This window comes from Sander lucioperca, chromosome 9, assembly GCF_008315115.2.
Source record: "Sander lucioperca isolate FBNREF2018 chromosome 9, SLUC_FBN_1.2, whole genome shotgun sequence".
In the NCBI taxonomy this organism is placed as follows: domain Eukaryota; kingdom Metazoa; phylum Chordata; class Actinopteri; order Perciformes; family Percidae; genus Sander; species Sander lucioperca.
Window position 1 is genome coordinate 14,783,603 of NC_050181.1, and position 22,403 is coordinate 14,806,005.

The 22,403-nt window shown below is 40.0% G+C and overlaps 1 protein-coding gene across 1 annotated transcript; it reads right to left on the reverse strand.

The window, feature by feature from the left end:
- Positions 1-1,741: 1,741 nt before the first annotated feature.
- mep1a.2 (meprin A, alpha (PABA peptide hydrolase), tandem duplicate 2) lies at positions 1,742-18,413 on the reverse strand. Its single transcript, XM_031295506.2, has 14 exons — positions 18,281-18,413; positions 18,170-18,194; positions 18,017-18,070; positions 17,401-17,438; positions 17,241-17,316; positions 17,024-17,141; positions 16,667-16,842; positions 15,120-15,341; positions 13,747-13,893; positions 13,064-13,279; positions 9,526-9,972; positions 7,053-7,226; positions 3,584-3,788; positions 1,742-2,061 (listed from the first exon to the last, which is right to left on the reverse strand). The coding sequence occupies exons 1-14, from the start codon at positions 18,341-18,343 to the stop codon at positions 1,911-1,913; spliced, it is 2,112 nt and encodes a 703-aa protein (XP_031151366.1). The 5' UTR covers positions 18,344-18,413; the 3' UTR covers positions 1,742-1,910.
- Between the last annotated feature and the right edge of the window lie 3,990 nt (positions 18,414-22,403).

A 22,403-nucleotide genomic window follows, 5' to 3' on the forward strand; every position in this document is an offset into this window, starting at 1 on the left:
GGTGTGAAAACACATATATATATATATATATATATATAGTTATGTAAATAAATAGCCCGGCGTCACAATACAAAATAAATTCTAGCCCCAATTTTAAAACATCTTATTCAAACTCAAAAATGTAATTAAAATATTGAAAAAGTCATCAATACTGTCTGAATTACTTGCCCTTGAGGTTAAAATATATACACATACCATTAAAAATTAGTAATAAGTGTTGTGTTAAAAAGTGCTTTAAAAGGTAAAAAGTGCCACACAATAAATAACCATAAATAATTAAAAATACATCATAGAATAAAACCACACTGTTAGTAAAAACGCATGAAACCAATGGCATGTGTATCATCATGTTAAAGTTTTGAGGCAAGTAATTCAATTTATAATAATAATAATAAATATTAGCAATGAAAACAGAAGCACAATCAAATTATTAAAATATAGGTAAGGCAGAATAAAAGTTATAAAGGACAACCAAGGCATCTTTAAAATATTTATTAAAAAAAACATAAAAGGTTAAGGTTAGGGTTAGGTGCCTTGAAATCAACGGTCGCGGCGCTGCCTGGAAGGAGACGTTGGGGGCCTAAAACACCATCGAGCAACAAACATATAGATGAATATCGTAAAACTAGGTTAATTGTCATATAAAGTAAATATAACACTGATGTATTGATCATTTTTCTTGATTTGGTAGAATTGACCATTATTAATAGTAGTAGGACTAGCGCTGATAGTCATCATCCTCAGCTGAGGCTGACAAAGATTTCACATTAGGTCAAATCCTGCTGTAGGAAGTTGTATGTAAATCTAGCTATGTTTTTTTCTTAAGGGTAAAGCAGATACAGATTATTTATGATTTGCATTGTAAGTGCCATAGAGTGACACACAATACTGAACTGTTATTGTATAGCTTTAAGGGGAGGCTTTGGATCCATAGTGACTCAAAGCACTTAAAAGGTACTTTTGGTATTTTTCAACCTGGATCCTATTTTCCCATACTAAAATCTTTGAAATTGGTCCAGTATTGAGCGAGAAAGCTGTAACTGGCAGCAACGATCCGGGCTGCAATTTAATCCGATAGGGCAAATACGCATCCTCAATTTCGGCCACTAAAATTGCTGTTTTTGCCACCGACAGGCTCAGATTATAATTCTAAGTATGTGAAAACATAATGGAAAGGATCCTTACAGAAAAAGACATTTTTTGTTAAAGAGTAAAATCCTTTTTGTTTAACCAGAAACAGCTCCAGAATTGCAAACTTCAAAGATTGTTGTCTCATCAGTCACTCAGACACAAAAACATAGGAAAAAAGGGTCCAGGTTGAAAAAAAACCCAAGTGAACCTTTCATTATTTGTTGTGAATTATGTAAACCTATATTGAGTTGACTGTATAATAGAACATAGATTTTGGCTTGGTTTGATAATGTTGATTGAAAGGAAAGTCTGTAAATCTACACTATTCCAAGTGAACTATAACCTCTGTACTTTGTGTGTTTAACCAGCGTATGTATCTAAAAAGATGTATTGAAATAAATGAATATAATGTCTTTTATTGTTCATTACACTATGCATGACTCAGAATTTTCAATCCAAACTATACATTTTTCATAACCTTTAGTGGACTAAATAGGATTATCTTTATTATACACATCAAACAAACTTAAGACACAACACTACTGCTCTCCTGCAAAATGTTTAAATTTGACAGTTGAAATTTTTGCTTTAGTTGTTGGGGCTTGATTTCTAGCCATAGTGTAAGGGGGAAAAATGTAAGTATTTCATGTGGGGGCACACCAGATATAAGCCCAGGGTTTTAGTGTCCATAAATGAGCCTATAAACTGATACTAATACTTCTCTCTCCAGTATTGGTACTGCAGAAGACACATATTCACATATTCCTCTGAAATGTGTTTCACTGAGCTCTCCTGATGACAGTGAAGATGGCCAGTGTCAGAACTACGATCCCTGCTGCGCCGCCAATCAGAGCTCCCAGAATGCCTTGGTCTATGTTCAGTTTCTCACACCTCTTACCAGCGTAGTAGGTGGCCTGGCTTGATGCACACCTGAAAGTCAACAGATATCATTTTTTTTAGTTATGCAAAATTATTTCCTGAAGCATAAGTAATTGCTTTGAACTATAGTGTCCACACAAATACACATGCTAAACATGTGATTCTCTTTGGCCTCTTACTGAATTTTCTGAGTTATTTGTCATCTGGCTAGCAAGAGTAATTTAAGCAGTGTGCATACATAACTTTGTCTATACCAAACAGCAGTATTACATTAAGATCAATGGGGTGTGTATATTAGAAGAGATAGAAAACCCTACTCTGTTGTAGTAACAGAGAAACGGTAAAGATTGTGTTTTTGTTGGAAACAAAAAAAGTTTGGTTGAAGGGTGTAACTTTGGTTTGAGAAGTGGGAGGGACACAAAACTAGGGGTGCTCCGCCAGAAAAATGTTTTCGATTTGAATCCCATTTCCTGCATTTCTACATACATTAGGGACTATGATGATACAAAATCCAGGAAATAATTAAGTTGATCATAATGATGAATTCTGCCAGAAAGAATAGTACTAAACTGTGTCGCAGAAAAAGAGGTTTTACTTTTTTTATTGTTTAATATAAGGGCGATCACCAAGATTTGAGAAGAATCATTTTATAGAGTCAAAAATGTTCACAATTTGAAAGTGGGAGGGACACAAATGGGATTTTGAAAAGTGGGGGGGACATGCCCCCCCCGTCCCCAGTGGAAATGACACCCTAGGGTTGGTTCACATAAATTTTACCTTGTCATTTTTGGGAAATGGGCTTATTTGCTAAGGTTGGAAGAGAAAATCAATACCACTCTCATGTCTGTGCATTAAGTATACAAATAAAGCCAGTAAGGATTAGCATAGTTTAACATGGTGTCAAGACTAAAAGAGAGGAAACAGCTCGCAAGGCTCCAAATTTTAAAAATCCACCTCCCAACAGCTCATCGATTAACACGTAGCATCTTGTTTCTTTAATCGGTACAAAATCAGAAATTTGTGTTTTTTAGAGGGAGTTACGAGGTGTATCTTGACACAGAACAGTTCATCCATCATCAACCAAACACTGGTAATGACAAAACTCCAATAAGTCACTGCCACCAAGTAATAGCTGCAAAACACAAGATAGCTGTCCATAAAACCACAAACTGCCGTTTTTACATTTCTGTTTCTGTATATGTTAGACCAAAAAGATATAACATGCTAATTACTTAGCTTAGAGGTGCTGGTAGGCAAAACATTTTCTTTACTTTGGAGAGAGACAGGCGAGCTATTTCACCTTGATTCCAATCTTAATGCTAAGCTAAGCTAATGGACTTTTGGCTCTGGCTCATGACTCAGGCATGAGAGTGGTCTACACTTAACTTTTAAATACGTATGGGTGCAAGCAATATGTAAATGCTTACTTTAGCATTAGCCTGTGCCTAATTGACATGGAATTTGAATTCATATCTTTCAGAGGTGAAATATCCCCAATTCTCAACAAAAAGAAATCTGAAATTCCTACAATAAAAATGTACACATTTAGTAATGCAAATACACATGTACACACCTGCATGAGGCTTTCCCTTCACTTTCCACACACGCGCCTCCGTTAAAACAAGGGTTGGGATGACAAGGGTTGGCAGCACGGGCTTCTCTGTGTTTTGGAGCCTCCGGTCTCATTTTCACCTCGCTGATTGGCTTCTCATCTTGGATGTCATTACTTTGTGCGGCCGGGTCGACAGGCACCTCAGTCTCGATCAGGTGGGTCAAATCTAACGAAACAACAAGTTGATGAAAATGTTAAATAACGTGCTATCTCATTCAAGATGGCAAGGTGTGAATATGTATGAGGGAAGTGAGACAAGATTTAAAGTAGCAGTGGAAAAAGGGAATCTGAAATAATTAATTTGAACTAAACCGGCATTTGCATGGGTCGGAGCCAATATATGAGGGTGGGACAAGTGACTCTTTCTTTACTTATTGATTTGATAACATAGAAAATTTTAATTAAATTAATTTAATAGAAATTGCATGCAAGCATAAAGAGATTCTCAATTTATATCAATCAAATAAATTTATGTAGTTTTTGCTTTTAAACATCTTAGGAAAAAATAACATCTGGGGCCGACCACTTCCTGTGGGTGAAATTACAAAATGTAACCATCATTTCCTAATGCTAGTATTGCCAGAAAAAATATAAAACCACCTACCACTATTTAGTAGATATTTGTTTATGTCTATTAGGGGTCCAAGCCCAAGTCTGGAAGAACCGGCGGTAGCAAAGCTACGCCATTCGCACAGCAGGGCTGTGGAACCCTATTGTTTTTCTTAGGATTATTTTCCTCCATTATTCTTCTCCGCGTAAAACTCCCACTACAGCCTAAACCATACATGCTGGGGGGGTGCCATTTTCAGGACTGGTCCATAACTCCGCAAGGACCTCAGGCGCAACAATTGACCCACTTCCACCACTAGGTGGCGCTATAGCAGAAAAAACCCGCATGGCTCTATAACTCCCACACCGTACACCGCACATTCAAAAACCATATATCCACACGTTCCCTGGATCCAGCTGAATCTCCTCATATAGGCCACACCCATTTCCGCGTGAAAAATCGTGATTTATCAAAAACCTTCTTTTTTGATCTCCTCCTAGACCGTGCGACCGATTGGCAGGAAACTTGGCAGGTAGTATCTCCAGATTGACCTGACAAAAAGTTATTCAAAGAATTTTGCTACGTTAAAGTATGCGCATTTGACGACCAAACAGATTTTCCTAGCTAGCTACCACACACATATCATATCATATCTCGGCCAAATTAAATGTTATCAGCAAAGAATTTGAAGAACTTCACCTCCCCTGCTCCTTCAACCACCATACCTGCCTCAACCCTTCCACCCTCTCAGTCACTCTCTCATTTCGCTGTCCCCTGTGGTCAGGGGGGTTAAGAAGTTTGTTTATTGTAGAGAAGAGAGTCTTGGGGTTGTTGGAGCTGGAGTGTATGAGCTGTGAGTGGTAGTAGGACCGGGCAGTGTTTTTGTATTGGTGAAGGTAGTCTGTATACAGGGCTGGACTGGCCATCTGGCATACCGGGCATTTTCCCAGTGGGCCGACGCACTTTTGGGCCGAATCGCCGATATAATTTATAGGCCTTTTTTTCTTTTTCTTTTTTGTTGGCCGCGCCAGCCCATACAGACCTGACAGCATCCCATTGGTTAATTGTCTTTATTGGCACTGGCCTGACCCAATCAAATCCAGGAACCCCCTTCCCCACTCCCGGCCCTGAGACACGAGCTGTAATAGTTATGCATATGCTGGAAGTTTAGCATCCACGTTAAAATGGACAAACGACCACCAAAGCGCAAGGGAGGAGCAGAGAAATTACGGGAGAAAAAGATTAAGAATCTACAGGCGGATGCCTCAAAATGTGCAAAAATTTCTGACATGTTTGGGGCTGTAGTAGCTTCTTCACCATCAGCATTACCTGAAGTAGAGGAAGGAGGAGAGGTGGCTGGCTATACAAAGAAGCAGAAACAACATCATGACAGGGAAGAAGCCGATAAGGAGGAGAGTGACCATGACAGGCCCATGGGAGCGAGTGAGGAAAAGATGGAAGAGAGAGTAGTTGACAACGTGGTAAGGAGTAGGCACATTAACAGGGACTCTCAGGAAGGGAGGGAGGCTGTGTGTGTGTGTGTGTGTGTGTGTGTGTGTGTGTGTGTGTGTGTGTGTGTGTGTGTGTGTGTGCGTGCGTGCGTGCGTGCGTGCGTGCGTGCGTGCGCGCACGTTATGTGCGCCTCACGTCATAACGACAACAAGCAGTTTGGCTGTAACATTAAAGTTAGTGGCTGTCAGGTAACCTAAATGCTTACGGTTACATTGAAAATGCTAGCGGTTGGCCTGTTGGGTAGCTGAAAAGTCTGTGTGATCTATAAAATCAGTGTTGATACAAGCATCAGTGTTCCTTGAATTGCTTAATTAGCTTCTCTTGTATTGGTGCTCTTTTCCAGGGCATATACTACTCTCAGTTTTATTGTAGCTTTTGGGAAGGGTTATGGTTATGGTTATTGTATTTAGCAGACACTTTTGTCCAAAGCGACAAAATATGAATCTTACAATAGTTAAAATGAACAGTAAACAGTTTCTAAAAGTTGCTAAGCCAATATTAAGCAAAATAGTAATAATAACAATAATGGCAATACAATATCAAATATCAATAATAATAAAATAAATAAATTTTAAATAAACAAATACCATAAATATACAAATCATAACTCTAAGAATTAATTAATTATTTAAGTGTAAGATCAACAGATAAGACTTAAGACCCCTTTTGAAGGATCCAAAACTATCACATGAACGCAGAACACTAGGCAACTCATATCATAGAATGCACGCATATTTCTGCAGGGAATGTGTCTGACCAATCACAGTGGGCGTGGGCCGCCTGGGCCAAAAATGCCAGGGCCGATTTTTTTGTCCCAGTCCAGCCCTGTCTGTATATGCATGGAAGTGAACTGTTAAAACGGTACATTTGCAACGGCAATGTACCGCAGACCTTGCGGCTCACACCTCTCAATATTTACTGACGTTTGCCTCCCCACCGTCAGGCTTTCGAGCACTCTGGGGCATCGGGGGCGACTGGCATCGGTGGCTTGCACCCCGTCATAACTGCTTGCAGTTCTAGTTGTATTTATTGTTTATTCTTATTCATGTTTAATATGTTTGTTTGTGTACGTATGCACCAATCACCAAGGCATATTCCACGTGACTGCTGTGGCAATAAATTCCTTTCTGATTGTGTTAAAAGGCACCAGAATACAGGAAATGACATCTGCTCTCTCTGAGTCTTTGGGAAGGCCGCCAGAGCCCGTTAAGATTCTCCCACCAACATTTCCAATGCTTCCTACGCCCATGATCATTTGCATTAGCCTTTTGTTTTTAAAATTAGAAAGTTAGCGTTCGTTTGGCAGACTATTTGATGTAGGAATAATCTGTGTAGCTGGGGAGTAGAGCTGATATTTCTGATTCTCACCATTAAATTCAGCAGTGATGATGAGGTCATCGTTCTTGAGGAAACTCCTCCTGTGCAATTGCTTGTGAGAAATGAATGTGCTCCAGCCAAAGTCTTTACCGCGGTGGCACTGGCAGCTGTCATCCCACACCGCTCCCGAAGCCGCTGTTGGTTTGTTCCAGCGGGGATCAGAGTCTGAGGGGGGAAATAGTCATTATAAACGAATGTGCATTTCTGAATTCCATATATTGATTTTGACACATTGACACAAGTCAGGGTGGGTGTTAGGAATATTTACTAGTACTGTAGAGAACAGTCATCTTAAAAGAATGGCTGTTCTTGGGCAAAGTCACATACACATAATGATACACACACAGAGCACTGACATTTGAGGGTGTGGAGGCAGTTAGACTGGGTTGAAATAGTTTGAATTCTTCTTAAAGTAACCTGACACCATCCTTGTAAACGAGTGAACAATACCCGGGGGGAAGGGAGAGCGGGAAATCTCTTTTCAGGGTGTTGTACTCTACCATTGGATGGATCAAGTGCCAAGAAGCTGGGACCAGCCTGTGCACCAACCAAGAAGCGTCAAAGTTTAAACCACGGCAGCCTCCCGCCTTAGTATTAAGCAATCACAGCCTGCACATTTTCATATATTGAGCTGTGACTTTTGAACAGCATTCTTTTTGAAAGATCCTTGTATACAAGTCTCTATTATTATTCCACTTTAATAAACCACCTTAAATGAGAGAAGTTGTTTGCTTCTGTCCTAACTGACCAACTGGACTGCATCATGGGACATAATGTGAAGCCTGATTGTTCAAGATGAACAGGTTTGGCCAGAACAAACAGAAAGGGACGGTGATAGGGTAAAAGATTATGGATTTCTTTTTGTTTTTAATTTTTAAATAACAGGTAACAGGTGAACCACACAGAATGTAGTACCATGATGATTGTGGTGGAACTTCCAGCTTACGAACTCATGCTATATAAGTTGAGAGAATGGTAACACAGGTGCAACAAAGCAGGCCTGCTTAGTTCGTTCAGGGAATGCTTGCTAAGGTTAACAAGGAATATGTTTACAGCATTTTATCTAACTGGGACGTTTTGGGACCGATTAGCGGGGATTGCTGTGGACGAAGTACATACGGCGATACACTGGCAAGAGCAAATGACATATAACCATGTATCCAGCTAATTTAAATAGCTCACGTTATTGTATTGTGTAAATAGTTATCTTTATTTTATACAGAGATAATGAGAGACATAACAGGTGTATGATAACACAGTGCTGCCTCATCCTGCCAAGGTCATGGAGAAAGTAAACACATAACACATCAGGGTACTGATGGTAATGGCAAATATGTTTTAAATTACGGTCCCAGTGTTGTTTTCATGTTTTTGACACTGTATTTGGAAAGAAATATTGTGGAATTTGTGCTGAAATGTACGGAGCCCCCCTGGTCCCACTTTGTAAAAAAAATTAATTATAACTATCTCGTGGCCTCGAGATAGTATCTCGTGGCCTCGAGATACGTATCTCGTGGCCTCAAGATAAGTGTATATTAAAGGAGAATGCACAATGGAGCAGCATTTCTCCCCAAAGCAGAGAGTGCAGAGAGTTTCTCCTAAAACCCAACCTCCGCCATCCCGTTATTGTGGCGGGTCCCCCGCGGCCGTCTCCCGGCGCGTAAGGCGCCCTTTCCCCGTTATGTTTCTCCAAACCCAACCTCCGCCATCCTGTTATTGTGGCGGGTCCCCCGCGGCCGGGTCCCCCGCGGCTGGGTCCCCCGCGGCCGTCTCCCAGCGCGTAAGGCGCCCTTTCCCCGTTAGGTTTCTCCTAAACCCAACCTCCGCCATCCCGTTATTGTGGCGCGTCCCCAGCGGGCCGCCTTGCGGCCGCCTCCCAGCTTATACAGCATCATTTTCGGCCGTTTCCCAGCCGTCTCCCGGCGTCCTTTCCCCGAGAGCACTCTCTGCTTTGGGGAGAAAAGCTGCTCCATTGTGCATTCTCCTTTTATATACACTTATCTTGAGGCCACGAGTTACTATCTTGAGGCCACGAGTTACTATCTTGAGGCCACGAGTTACTATCTTGAGGCCACGAGATACTATCTTGAGGCCACGAGATACTATCTTGAGGCCACGAGTTACTATCTTGAGGCCACGAGTTACTATCTTGAGGCCACGAGATACTATCTTGAGGCCACGAGATACTGTTTTGAGGCCACGAGTTACTATCTTGAGGCCACGAGATAGTTATAATTAATTTTTTTTGACAAAGTGGGACCAGGGGGGCTCCGTAGAAATGTCATTTTTCAATGCTGTGATAACCACAAATAAAATTCCATCTACCTTTATTGTATTGGCGTGAAGCAAATAAAACCCTAACTAACTGCATGGCTATATTCAACTAGATGTAATTCAGCTAAACTCACCCTTTTATCAAGCTAGACAACTCTATTTTACCTAAATGCCAGTAACCTGGGCCTACCTGTAGTGAAGCTTCTAGTAGAAGACATTCTCAGTTTTACATCAGGGTCCTGGTCCATGGCAACAATGGTTGCCTGCCTGTTTTCGGCGGGCCATTGCATCACTGCATCATTTTCCCCACTGCAGAGGTGCAAGTTCATACCAACATAGTCTGGGTAGTTGATGTCTTTTCCATTTGGGTAAACACTTACACCGAATGAGTAGCCCTCCGAGTTGTAGAAGCACTTGCTTTTAACCGCGCTGCCATTAGGAGTGGTGGCGAGAACATGGGTGAAGTTGTGGATTTGCCAGACAGCACTGGGGCAAATGGTCTCAGTAAGAGTGATGTCATCGATTAAGATGGAGCCCGAGGAGTTGGATGATCCTCTGATGCCTTGGAAGGAATAGCGGAACTTCTCTGTCACCTTGAGAGTTACATGGGCTATTTTCCAGGCAGCATCTCCATTACCTGACAGACAAAAAGCAGGTGATTTATTGTACATATTTATTGGGAATTATTCATGAATTGAAAGGAAGTATTTAAAGCCATCGTAGTCTGGATCAACGGAAGTACATTTCCATAGGATAGGATAGGATAATTGCCTGATATCCCTCACCTTCCACTCTCTGTGGGTAAGCAAGCTACACGCTGAAAATTTGAATTGTGCAACAAAACAGGCCTGCTTGGTTCGTTCAGGGAATGATTGTTCAGATTAACAAGGAATATGTTTATGGCATTTACTATGTAACTAGGACGAGGGGATTGCTGTGGACAAAGTACACACGGCGATACACTGGCAAAAGCAAATGACATATAACCATGTATCCAGATCATTTAAATAGCTCACGTTACTGTATTGTGTTAACAGTTAACTTTATTTTATACTGTATGTGCTATTTTATTTTAGCAAATGTTCCACCAAAACAAGTTCCTTCCCAAGACTATTCTACAGATCCACCGTGTCCGGAGCTTAATGCCGCCCAAGGCAGTTGTGATTGGTTTAAAGAAATACAAACAACCCAGAGCGTTTTTTTTTTTTCTCCTATCCCAGAATGTATGTGTGGTGTAGCCAAACTTTACTCTGCAGCAGTGTGAAGATAGGTCTGGTAAACAGTCTTGTATAAAGTACTTGAAAGCAATACTTGAGTAAAAGTACAAGTATCTTACCAGAAAATGACTGGTAAAAGCTAAGATCACCTTTTAGAATATTACTTGAGTAAAAGTCTTAAAGTATCTGGTATTTACTGTACTTAAGTATCAAAAGTATTAGCTTTCTAATAGTGAAGCTTAATATTCAGGGTTTCCACACCTTCTTAAACATCAAGTCTGACATCAACAAAGAAAAAAACAGAAACAGAATTACATTTTTTGTGAGAAAGAATCTTTCACTCCCAACATACGAAAACATTTCTTGCAAGTAACGAGTAACGAAGATGCTTAAGAGAAATGTAGTGGAGTAAAAGTATACATTTTATTTAGGATATGTAGTAAAGTAAAAGTTTATAGAAATATAAGTAAGGGACCGTTCGGTATTTATGGAATGGACCACCGGAGGAAAATAGGGGAGGGTCATGTCTTTTTATTTTTTGTTGTGGGGAGGGTCATCCAACATTTTTTAGTCTGGACGGGGGGGTCACCCAACTTTTTTATTCATGAAAAGAGCAAAATTTCAAAGTGGCTTGTTTAGTGCATATTTATCCATGTAGCTCTCAGTCTCGGCCCCCCTAGAAGATGGGTCTGACCGCATGCGAGGAGTTTGCAGGGGGGGCAGGAGGAGCACTGCCCCCCTGGTGGCTCAAACGGGTAATTGCATTGTTTAAAAAATGAGTGAAATAATTACGACCAGATATTTTATAAATATCTTAAATAACACAAAACAACTAAATGGTGGTAGGTAATACATCTGATTTCATATACTGCTTTAGTAAAAAAAATATTACCTGGCTGACGATGGGAGACGCAAAAAACGAAAGTTACTGTTGCACTAGTCTGGACATCTTGCCGTGCCAACCTTGCAATAAAGGTTTCCTAAATGCCATGTATATAAATGTGATGTCAGCTTACTAATTGATTGCGGGTTTTGTGTAGATTTGGACTTGTATATGTTTATTCCACTTTGTTTAAACGGTGAAGTGGAGAGGCCTCGTTCACCTGTTTGGAGCTGGCTGGTGAATGTGACGCTCGTATCGGCCTTGCTGGATACACCGTGACCCTTTTTGTGGATCTACTGATCGCTGTGGATTACTTTTTTTCCGTGTCATTGGATTACGGCAAAATCCGGATCTTTTTTCTTAACATGTCTTAACGTTTTATGGTGAGTTTGGAGAGGCATCTCAACAGACTGTAGGTCCAACACTGATTGTTCACCGTTACATTTTAGTTGAATTTAAGCGTCTGTCTATTGCGTTCCAAAACTGCCGTGCCGCGATTGGATTTCATAAGGGCGAATTGTTAAATTGTTACAATGTAACTTAAAATCTGCTAAATAAATAAACATATGTGTTTCGGAATATAATGTTCAGCTTCGGCACCTTTACCTATGTGCTAAAATATACAATGACGAAGCCTAGTGACAAGTCCATAGCAACCAGTGTTGAATTTGTTATTTCCCAGTGTCCTTTGCTGAATAGTCTCAATGTTTTACTGTTTTATTTCATATGAATACTAGTTTACTAGAGGAGTAACTTAGTATTTGAAGTAATGCAGTAATGCATGAAGTGTGCATTTAGTTTCCATGCTTATTGTGTTTCCACAATAATGTTAGTGAGTAAATCTACTGAAATGGCCACCACACCATAACAGAGGAGTGGGATGTGTAAGATGAGAATGCAGAGGTTAACTCTTGTACATCATGGCTGTAAAAATCAAATGGTGTCTGTACTTCTTTGGTAAGTGCAAACTTGCACGCAAGAGGAGGGTCATACGAATATTAATACTGACAAGGGGATGGTCAAGTCTTTTTAGTTTAGAGGCCACGAAACTCCTCCAGTGGCCCCTTAATTAAATAACAAACAGTCCATAACAAAGTAAAGTACAGATATGTGAAAATTCTACTTAAATACAGTAACAAAGTATTTGTACTTTGTTACATTACAACACTGCTGGTAAACTATACTAACTAACATTTGAATAGTAATTTCAGCATTCAAATAGTATTGATTTTTTTACTATTCAAATTATATTTGACTTTCAGAATTCGTTCCAACAGCCCTAGAACACAATGTAATTTATTTTTAAACACACTGCACATTGGCAGGGAGTGGGATTTCTAAAGTGCACTTTCTGTTGAAGACATAAAAAAACAGCTCATAACGCAGGAACGATACGACGGAAAATGTTAGTGGTTTTGAAACCGTGACTTTTTCAAACACGGTTTCCACCTTGAAACCAGTAACGGGCCCATGCCTAGTTTCATATTAATCTTACAATGCAATAAACTCCACCACTGCATGGATAGTAAGTGTTTTTCAATAAGGATTTGGAAGTGACAACATTTAAGAATGCACTCTGCATTAGACAGTGTATTATGTGCTGGCACATGAATGATAAAATAAAATACCTGTAATGGTGTGGATCTTCTTGAAACTGCGTAGAGTCCCTGTCCCATCATCAGTCCTGACCCATATGACAAGTTTGTCCCCAGCTGCTCCCGTCATCTTGTAGAAGAACTCCAGGCACTGCTCGTCTCTCTTGGGGTAGAGGATACGTGACTCCAGCAAGGCGCTGCTTCCAGCTGCGCCCGAAGATGTGTCAAACTTCATGAAGTAGCCAGAATCTAGAAAAAGAAGAGTGGCCATTGGTACATATTGTGTTAACTGAGTTATAATAATGACTTGGATTGGAAAATAATTTTATTTATGTCCTGTTACAACAGTATTTACCCAAATGGCTAAAAAGCTAAGAAGCATTTTAATAGTGTTTTAAGACAAGAAATTGAATGACATTATTGTTGTCCTTTGCATATGGCAAAACCAGTCACTGGGCAAAACACACACAAATGATCACTCACTAAATGCATGTTTTTGATGTTACTATTTCATGTAAATGTTCAATCTTTTTTTCAGTAAATCTCATAAGAAAAAGATATGATGCATTTGGGGGATGGGAAAATGAAATACTAAGCCTCCAGCTGGAGCTGGAGTGTGTGACACTGTTTTGTCACAATTTATTTAATTACAAGATTTTTTTGTTTTCAGATTTACGTTTGATATTTGCGTATGATCTAGAAAATCAGCTCGGTACCTCTGCAGCGCCCTGCCAGGGTGTGGTCTGTATCAGCTGGACTGCTCAGCGTCTGGGCCCAGTCTGCGGTGTCCTCCTCATTCTGGATCATTCCACAGATGTTGATCAGCTCAAAGGAGCACTGGTCCAAGAGAGTGTGTGTGTTGGCTGGAACAGGACAGTTATCTGCAGTCAACCTACAAATCTTAAAGCACTAGGGATGTAACGATGCATTGTGAATCGGTTAAAAATTGACATAAATGGATAAAGATTACAACTGGTTGAGATATGAATCGTGATGCAATTTCTAAACGGCCTAGGGCGTAATGTACTTTTGATTTCACTTGTTTGACTTCAGACGTCACTACGTGTTCTAAGTTTATTTATTTGACTTCAGAAATCACAACTTTTTCTTAGTTTATTTAATTGATATTTTTTTTTGAAGATATTTTTTAAAGACAATTATTATTATTTTTGGCCATTTCTGTCTTTAATGGATAGGACAGCTGAGATATGAAAGGGGGGAAGACATGCAGGAAACTGTCACAGGTCAGACTCAAAACCTGGACCTTCTGCGTCGAGGAATAAACCTCTACATATGTGCACCCGCTCTACCAACTGAGCTAACCCGGCAAAATTTGAAGAGGTTTTTATTCAGTTGATATGATGTGGGAATTGTTTTACAAATCTAATTCTTAATGTTTTATTACATTTTTTGTTATTCCAGATAAAATACAATTTCAGTTGCACTTTTGATAAGAGGACACATCTGTCGTTTTGCACAGCTTATATAAAAAAAGGAAATGTCTTTCAGTCATTTGTCTGCAGCTCATTCTGTTAAAAAAAACTTAAAATCCCGAATTGTGAGTTGAGTGTATTGTTAGACCACACTGTGGTATGGCACGTGGCGAAGGATGGAACAAAACCACAGTGCAGCCCGAACGCAGTGCAGACGCGCCCAGTGGAAAATAGGGGTGAGGCTCAGTTCTTAGCACAGTGGCCTGGGTTCAAGTCTGACCCGTGTCCTTTTCCTGCATGTCATCCCCCCTCTCTGTCTTCAGCTATCCTATCTAATAAAGGCCAAAAAAGACCAAACAATAGTCTTAAAAAAAGAATTTTGAGCATGTACTCCTTTCCTGTCTGTAATGCTGTATAGGGGTGTAAAAGACTAAAACAATCGGAAAAGCTAAGGGGGACTACTGTGATCATTCTTTTACTGCAGCCTTAAAGATGAGAGCATAAATGTATTTCAGGTCAAGTGCGTCAACAAATCAGTAATTACCTAAAGATCTGGATTTTACAGATTCTTAATTAACCTCTTTCCTGCCAGGATATTGGATTTGAACCATATGCCTTTCACTAACCGTCAGGAGGACTTGAAAGGAGTCACTCACCACAATCGTACATGCGGTTGAGCCTGGTGATGTCTACTGCACTGAAGTCCAGCCGCTGGCCAATGACCTCATTAAAATACGGTATGGTGGTGGTGATTGTGGGGATGCTTTCGTTCTTGTTGAAGGACAGTGGCCTGTAGTGCATGATGGACTCATAGTCATATGGCGTGTTCAGATCAGTGATAAAGTCATCCTCATACTTCTCGAAATTGTGGTCCTTCCCTGTGACGAGAAAGTAACATTGTCACGTAGATACTCAAGGGACAATATCAACTCCTTCAAACAGTGCTACCATGTAACAAATGTATATGTAGAAGCTTAAAACCTCCTATCCTTTTAAAAGTATGATAATTTGTTAGAATTCATCAGCCATGACAGCGATGCTGATATTGTGTGTGTGTGTGTGTGTGTGTGTGTGCGCACTTTGCCAGGTGTTTACATTTCTGTCTGTCTGTGGAGAGATTTTGTCACCGTGATAGCTGGTTCCATAAGTGATTTTCCCCATTCAGTAAGCTCGATGGTGTTTTTTGCCTCCAACGGCGCCTTCCAGGCAGCTAACCCTAACCTTAACCCTAAACATAACCATTGCCTCGCTGCCTGGAAGGAGACATTGGGGGCAAAAAACACCAAAGACCATTCAATATCTCCATTTACGTTTCAGAAAATGCGTATATCATGAGTTTTAAGCCTGGAACAAAGCCAACCAGCTACGAGATGAATCGTGGCCATAAAACATTTGATTTGGCACAAAAGAACATTTTGAAAATGGCAAAAAAAAAGGCAAAGGTACAAGACTGGGTACAGAAGCGATCATAGACTTCAATGGTTGCAGCTTGCTTGCTGTTCACAGGTGTGGTAAACATTTCCACGGTAACAGCGAACTCTACCAATCAGAGATGGGTGGGTAGTGTAGTACTTCTCCATGACATACCGAATAAAACATGTTTTTCTTAAAGGTGCCGTAGGTAGGATTGTGAAGATCCAGGACTTAGCCAAAAAATTTGAACATCGACAACTTCTAAGTCCCTCCCCCCTTTCTGCTAAAGCCCAAAACGGATTTTTGCAAATCACACTACAGGCTGTAATTGGTGCCAGAGGAGCCGGATTTTTTTTTTAATTACCTGCTTCATGTAGTTCTACTCGAACATAGGGTCAGTTTCAGCAAATATGAGTTAGATTTATAAGGCTTACCTACTGCACCTTTAAAACACTGTTAATATTATACAGACTTGTGGCTTTCACAGCGGCATAAACGTAGCTCGTGATAAGTCTCCCTTGGATGGTTTAGACATTATGGCTAATAATCAAAATACCTATGTAGAAAATGAATGGAATAGTTACTTCCAGAACCACACTGTTGACCTCTATTGATCCCCCTACTTTAAGCCCCTGGCTCGCATTGGCATCACGGCTGGTGTGATCCCATTGCAAGATGGCCTATAATATTTCTGTCTGTCTATCTGCGACCAGATTTAGTCATTGGAGTATTCCCTATAACCCTGGCCACAGCCATGAATAAAACAAAACGTGAAATAGTTGTGACCCACCTTCTTCAATCTGGTCCCACCAGATTTTGACATAGTCATCTCTATCTGAGCGAGACTGTTCATGGTAAAAGCCCAGAGCATGGAGGAGCTCATGCTGCACAATAGCCTTAGTGTCACATCTGGCTCCAATGGACACATTCTGGCCTGTTCTATCATCTCCAACATATGACCAGCATCTGAATTGATAGAATGGAAAAATTCAGACAACAACAAAATCAAACTAAGGTGCTGTTACTGTTCATTTCATCACATCTCCTAATCGTAATGCCTTTGATGACTTGACAGCATGGCCTATAAACTTTCGCAACAGCCGAGATCATTAATCAGGCCGAGTCAGCGTGGACAAATGTAGCTCACCCAGACAGCTTGGCGAAGGAGATGTAGCTGCTCTCGCCCTCATAGGGCTTGAAGTCCACACAGGATCTCAAACGGTATTCCTCAAAAGCCTGGAGGATCACACCTTTAGCATTCAGTTCTAGAATAAAGGAAATTCATTTCCAAATCAGTACATGAACATGTACCTACTCATCAAATTATTTGTTGGTGGAAATGTGTTCTTTTGACAACAGTGTACCTAAAGAATCAGTTAAGATATAGGGGATGGGAAACTTCCATCGTCTTGTTTGATCAAGGATTGCATTCCTGCTGGGCTGCAAAACACATTGAAAGCATTGAGCGTATGCTTTTAAGTTCTTGACGAACACCATCTCTACTCAGACTCTCTGTATACTCACATCAACAGCAATGTCTCCCTCAAACAGGTGTGTTAACCCTAAAACAGTGAAAAACACGTGTTTAGTACACATGAATATCAGTCAGCAAGCATATGATCACATGTATCAACAGAAGCCAGTGTTAAAACAACACATTCTCACTTCCAACTCGGAAGCTAGTGAGGCTAGGTCAGGACTCCTTGGCGTCACATACAGAATAGAAAATCTGCTTAGAAATACAGGAAATATTGAATAGGATAGAACAACACAATGTGAATCTGCTACATGAAATATCACATTCATTAATAATTTGCCTTGTTTTCATTTTAAACAAATTGTATATCGGAACACAATACACATTTTCTATGGGCTCTGTCTGCCACTTTAAAAAAAACAATTCCAGTGCTTGTTTAATAGTATCAGAATTTTGGATAGTCATCATGGAAACATGAATTGGCCATGTGACAAGTGCTGGGAAGATTGTCAGAACAGGCAGCCAAGTGACAGTACTCTGATCCAATGGAAGTCACCATTGTCGGATTGACAGCACTCTAGCCAAATGGATTGGTGGGGGGGGCTGGGGTGTCGGATCAGGGTGGGGCAATCATATTTCATATATTCATATATAAAAATATACCTCTATTGATGTCAAGTATGTCGTCACTCAGTTCACCAGCATCTGCATTATCACCTGGAAGAAACGTTTATTGTTACAGCGAAAAAGTAAAAAAAATTTAAAAAGTAAAAAAGTTTTATTTGAATATGATCAATAAAGTAAATTGGAACCAACCGATATGTGTGGTAACCACTTGCACCTAGCACATAAAAAGAGATACAAATGTTTTTGTTTTTTTTGTTTCTCAATTAGATTCAATTTCAAACATGTATATACTTCTCATACCTTCAAAACCACAAAGACGCCAATAAACGCAGCGATTTTCCTCCAACTGTCTCCAGAGCCCATGTCGTTATCCAGACACAAACCTGTTTCTCTCACGCTAGTGCGAACATGTCCATGAAGACAGCAGCTGGAGAGGAACTTTGATCAGGATTAAAGTGTTTAATGAGTAACAGGCGTCTCACCCGTCTCTTCACTGTCTCTTATACAACTGACATGTTGTCAGCTGTTCTGGCATGCACAGAAAATGACAGCAATAAGATGTCGATCCTGTACAGAGGCAATAGAATCAACATTACATTGATATGAACTCTGATCTTAAGTCTGATAAAACATGCAATTATGTTGTTAATGCGTTTGACTTTGGTTAGTTTATAAAGCACTGAACGATTTAGAAAGCCTCAAGATGGCTATGGCTCAAGAGATGAGATCCATGGGGGTAAAAAGTAGCTAGATTTGCCAAATGGACACAAGCTAGGGTCTGATCCGCCTCAGCTGGGTCACCTGGATGAGAGTGTATGATGTTGAAAGACCCGAAACACCCAGTGATTCAAGGAACATCAGTGAAGATGTGTCCAGCAGCATCAGTAGATGTATTTGCACACGGCCAAAATAAATCTTTGATCTGCTGCTATATTAGGAACCACCCAGACCTCTGACGGGTGTCCTTTCTGTCACCAGAGTTAGAACTAAACACTGAGAACAGGCATTCAGTTTTTTTGCACCACATATCTGGAACAAACTCCCAGAAATGTGCAGGTCCACTGCATCTCTCAGGTCTTTTACATCAAGGCTGAAGACCTATCTTTTTGATGCCTGTCTTTTTTTCCAGTAATTGTTAATTTCTTACACTACACTGCACTGTAACATGTATTCTTGTGTTTCATACCTGTCTTATATTTTTTTATATTCTCTTTAACGGATGTTTTTACGGAGCCCCAGAGATGACATCTGAAAAAAATAAATTGTGGCCACAAAATTCTAATTTGTGACCACAATATACCAATTTGTGGACATGAAAAAACTAAATTGTTTACACCAAATAGTATTTTGTGGCAACAAAGTAGCCTAACTATAATGTGGGCATTTTCTGGCTATTTTCGCCTACTTCCCACTAAGCACATCGCCTCGATGTAGGCGTATTGGCGATGTAATGTTCAGTATATGGATCATTTGCTCACTGTGCCAACGTCCCCAAGACTTTGCTCCACGACCATTCAGCCGTTCTTTCCACGACTTAAATTATCAAAGTCATACTGATATTTACAGTAAGCCTATACCTATACATCATTCAGATGTCTGCTTTATGTCCTGTAGATGCTATACTCTTATTTATACATTATCCAGACGTCTGCTATACGTCCTGTAGATGCTACAGCCTAGTCATATTAATACACCGTCCAGACGTCTGCCATAGGCCTAACTAAATAACTTTTCTTTAATATTCTGCATGAATCATGGTGATTTTGGCCTTTTATCACAGACTGTCCCACATTAGGAAGCTGCAGATTTTCTCAGATAACTTGTGCTAAGAGCACTAAAATGTCTATCATTTCTAATGTTAATGTGTTATTTGCATTTTCTCTTTTGATATGATTTGATTACATCGCCAATAAGCATACGTCGAGGCGATGTGCTTACTGGGAAGTAGGCAAAAAATAGCCAGAATATGCCCACATTATAGTTAGGCCACAAATTAGTTTTCTGTGGTCACAAATTAGTATATTGTCACTTTTTTTTCGGATGTCATGTCTGGGGCTCCGTAGTATTTAACTGCTCTTTAATGTCTAATGTACAGTAAAGCACTTTGAATTGCCTTGTTGCTGAAATGTGCTAACCAAATAAAGCTGCCTTGCCTTGCCTCTGGCCTCTCTGTGGCTGGGGACAGTTGTGTTTTACCAAGTAGGCAAGTTCTTCAAGAAGCAATCTTGGAATGCAGTACAGTGTTGCCTATTCCTGTCAAAACCATGTCCTCTTTGTGAAGAACACTGCTTGTACATTCCATTCAGTCCTCCTGTAGTGATTTATTAGAGTGATGATGCCTTCAAGGTGTGCGTTAAAAAGTGTTTGACAAGAGAGTAAAGATGTAAACAAAGAACAGGGAAAAAGTGCCGACACTTCTATCTGTCTGCCATAACACCATTAATACCTGATAAGGTGCTACATTACTTTTCCTCTATCTTCTAATAACTGCGCTGTCATATATCAAATGTCAACGCAGCTGATTTAGTTGATATTAAAGGAGCACTTGCGCAATTTATTATTGCACTTCCATAAAGTTCAGGGACTTACAAGAGACAATAGTCAAAAGTTGAGGCAGCAGAGGCCAAGATGTTCTGTCTTTAAATTCCCTGTAAAGACCAAGCTAGGTCATTTTCAGTTTAAATGGAAGCTGTGGTAGTGGTTACAAGCAGTTAACTTAAATTGTTTCACATTGATCAAATAAATATATCAATCAAGAGTTATTTCTATGTAAGCATTTACAACAATCTCTCAATTGTTCTGTGGCTAATTTACATGAATGTAGCCAGATAGCTAGCCAGTTATGTAGGAAGATGATTTTGCATTTCAAACTGTTGTCCTGTATGCTAAGCTCTGATTGGTCGATTGTTTTCTAACCATGGAAAATAGCCCTCAATGGACACCAGGACAGACCTATTTGAAATCACTGATCCAGTCGACAGCAAGCTGTGATCAAGCTCTTAAACAGCTGAATCCTGCATTTCCCATAATGCAACCAATAGCTTATTTTTTTGTCAGACCCTGACAACATCATCAGTGGTATTTCCCTTAGTTGGCAAAGCTCCTCCTGAGCCTCAGAAGACATTTTATAACAGTGTTCATAGGCTGAGTGGCAAGTAAACTGATCTCAATCATAGACTGGAAAAAATATGGCCGTAGTCTCCAAGACATCACCCATAGGTTTTCAAAGAGCCAATATAAAGCCTAATGTGGGCGGCTCGCACATGGGAGAAGTTGGCATTCAAGGCTTTCTGCCAGAAGTCTTCTTAGGTTTTGGTATTATTATATTGTGGCCATTTTTTTTTTTTCGGATGTCATGTCTGGGGCTCCATAGTTTTTAACTGCTCTTTAATGTCTTATGTACAGTAAAGCACTTTGAATTGTCTTGTTGCTGAAATGTGCTAACCAAATAAAGCTGCCTTGCCTTGCCTCTGGCCTCTTTGTGGCTGGGGACAGTTGTGTTTTACCAAGTAGGCAAGTTCTTCAGGAAGCAGTCTTGGGATGCAGTACAGTGTTGCCTATTCCTGTCAAAACCATATCCTCTTTGTGAAGAACATTGCTTGTATATTCCATTCAGTCCTCCTGTAGTGATTCATTAGAGTGATGATTCCTTCAAGGTGTGCGTTAAAAAGTGTTTGACAAGAGAGTAAAGATGTAAACAAAGAACAGGGAAAAAGTGCAGACACTTCTATCTGTCTGCCATAACACCATTAATACCTGATAAGGCACTATATAACTTTTCCTCTATCTTCTAATAATTGTGCCGTCATGTATCAAATGTCAACGCAGCTGATTTAGTTGATATTAAAGGAGCACTTGCGCAATTTATTATTGCACTTCCATAAAGTTCAGGGACTTACAAGAGACAATAGTAAAAAGTTGAGGCAGCAGAGGCCAAGATGTTCTGTCTTTAAATTCCCTGTAAAGACCAAGCTAGGTCATTTTCAGTTGAAATGGAAGTTGTGGTAGTGGTTACAAGCAGTTAACTTAAATTGTTTCACTTTGATCAAATACATATATCAATCAAGAGTTATTTCTCCATTTTTCTGTGGCTAATTTATATGAATGTAGCCAGATAGCTAGCTAGATCACTGATCCAGTCGCCGTGCAGGCCCAGATGGTAGCCTATATTTAGCCTAGTATGATTGTGATTAATGTATGCCTATTATAAAGAAACGAATAGTCTGTAACTTTTTTAGAATTTGTCACATACTGTCGGAAAAGAAAGATTTTGCATAGTCTGTTACTTTGTGGCACTTAGGTCTTTTTTTGGTCGTTATGCAGTTTATGAACACTTAATATACTTGTGGTTGTTTTAAAATAAACATACATTGTCATCTAGAACAGTGGTTCCCAACCTTTTTTCCTTGGCGACCCCCCTACT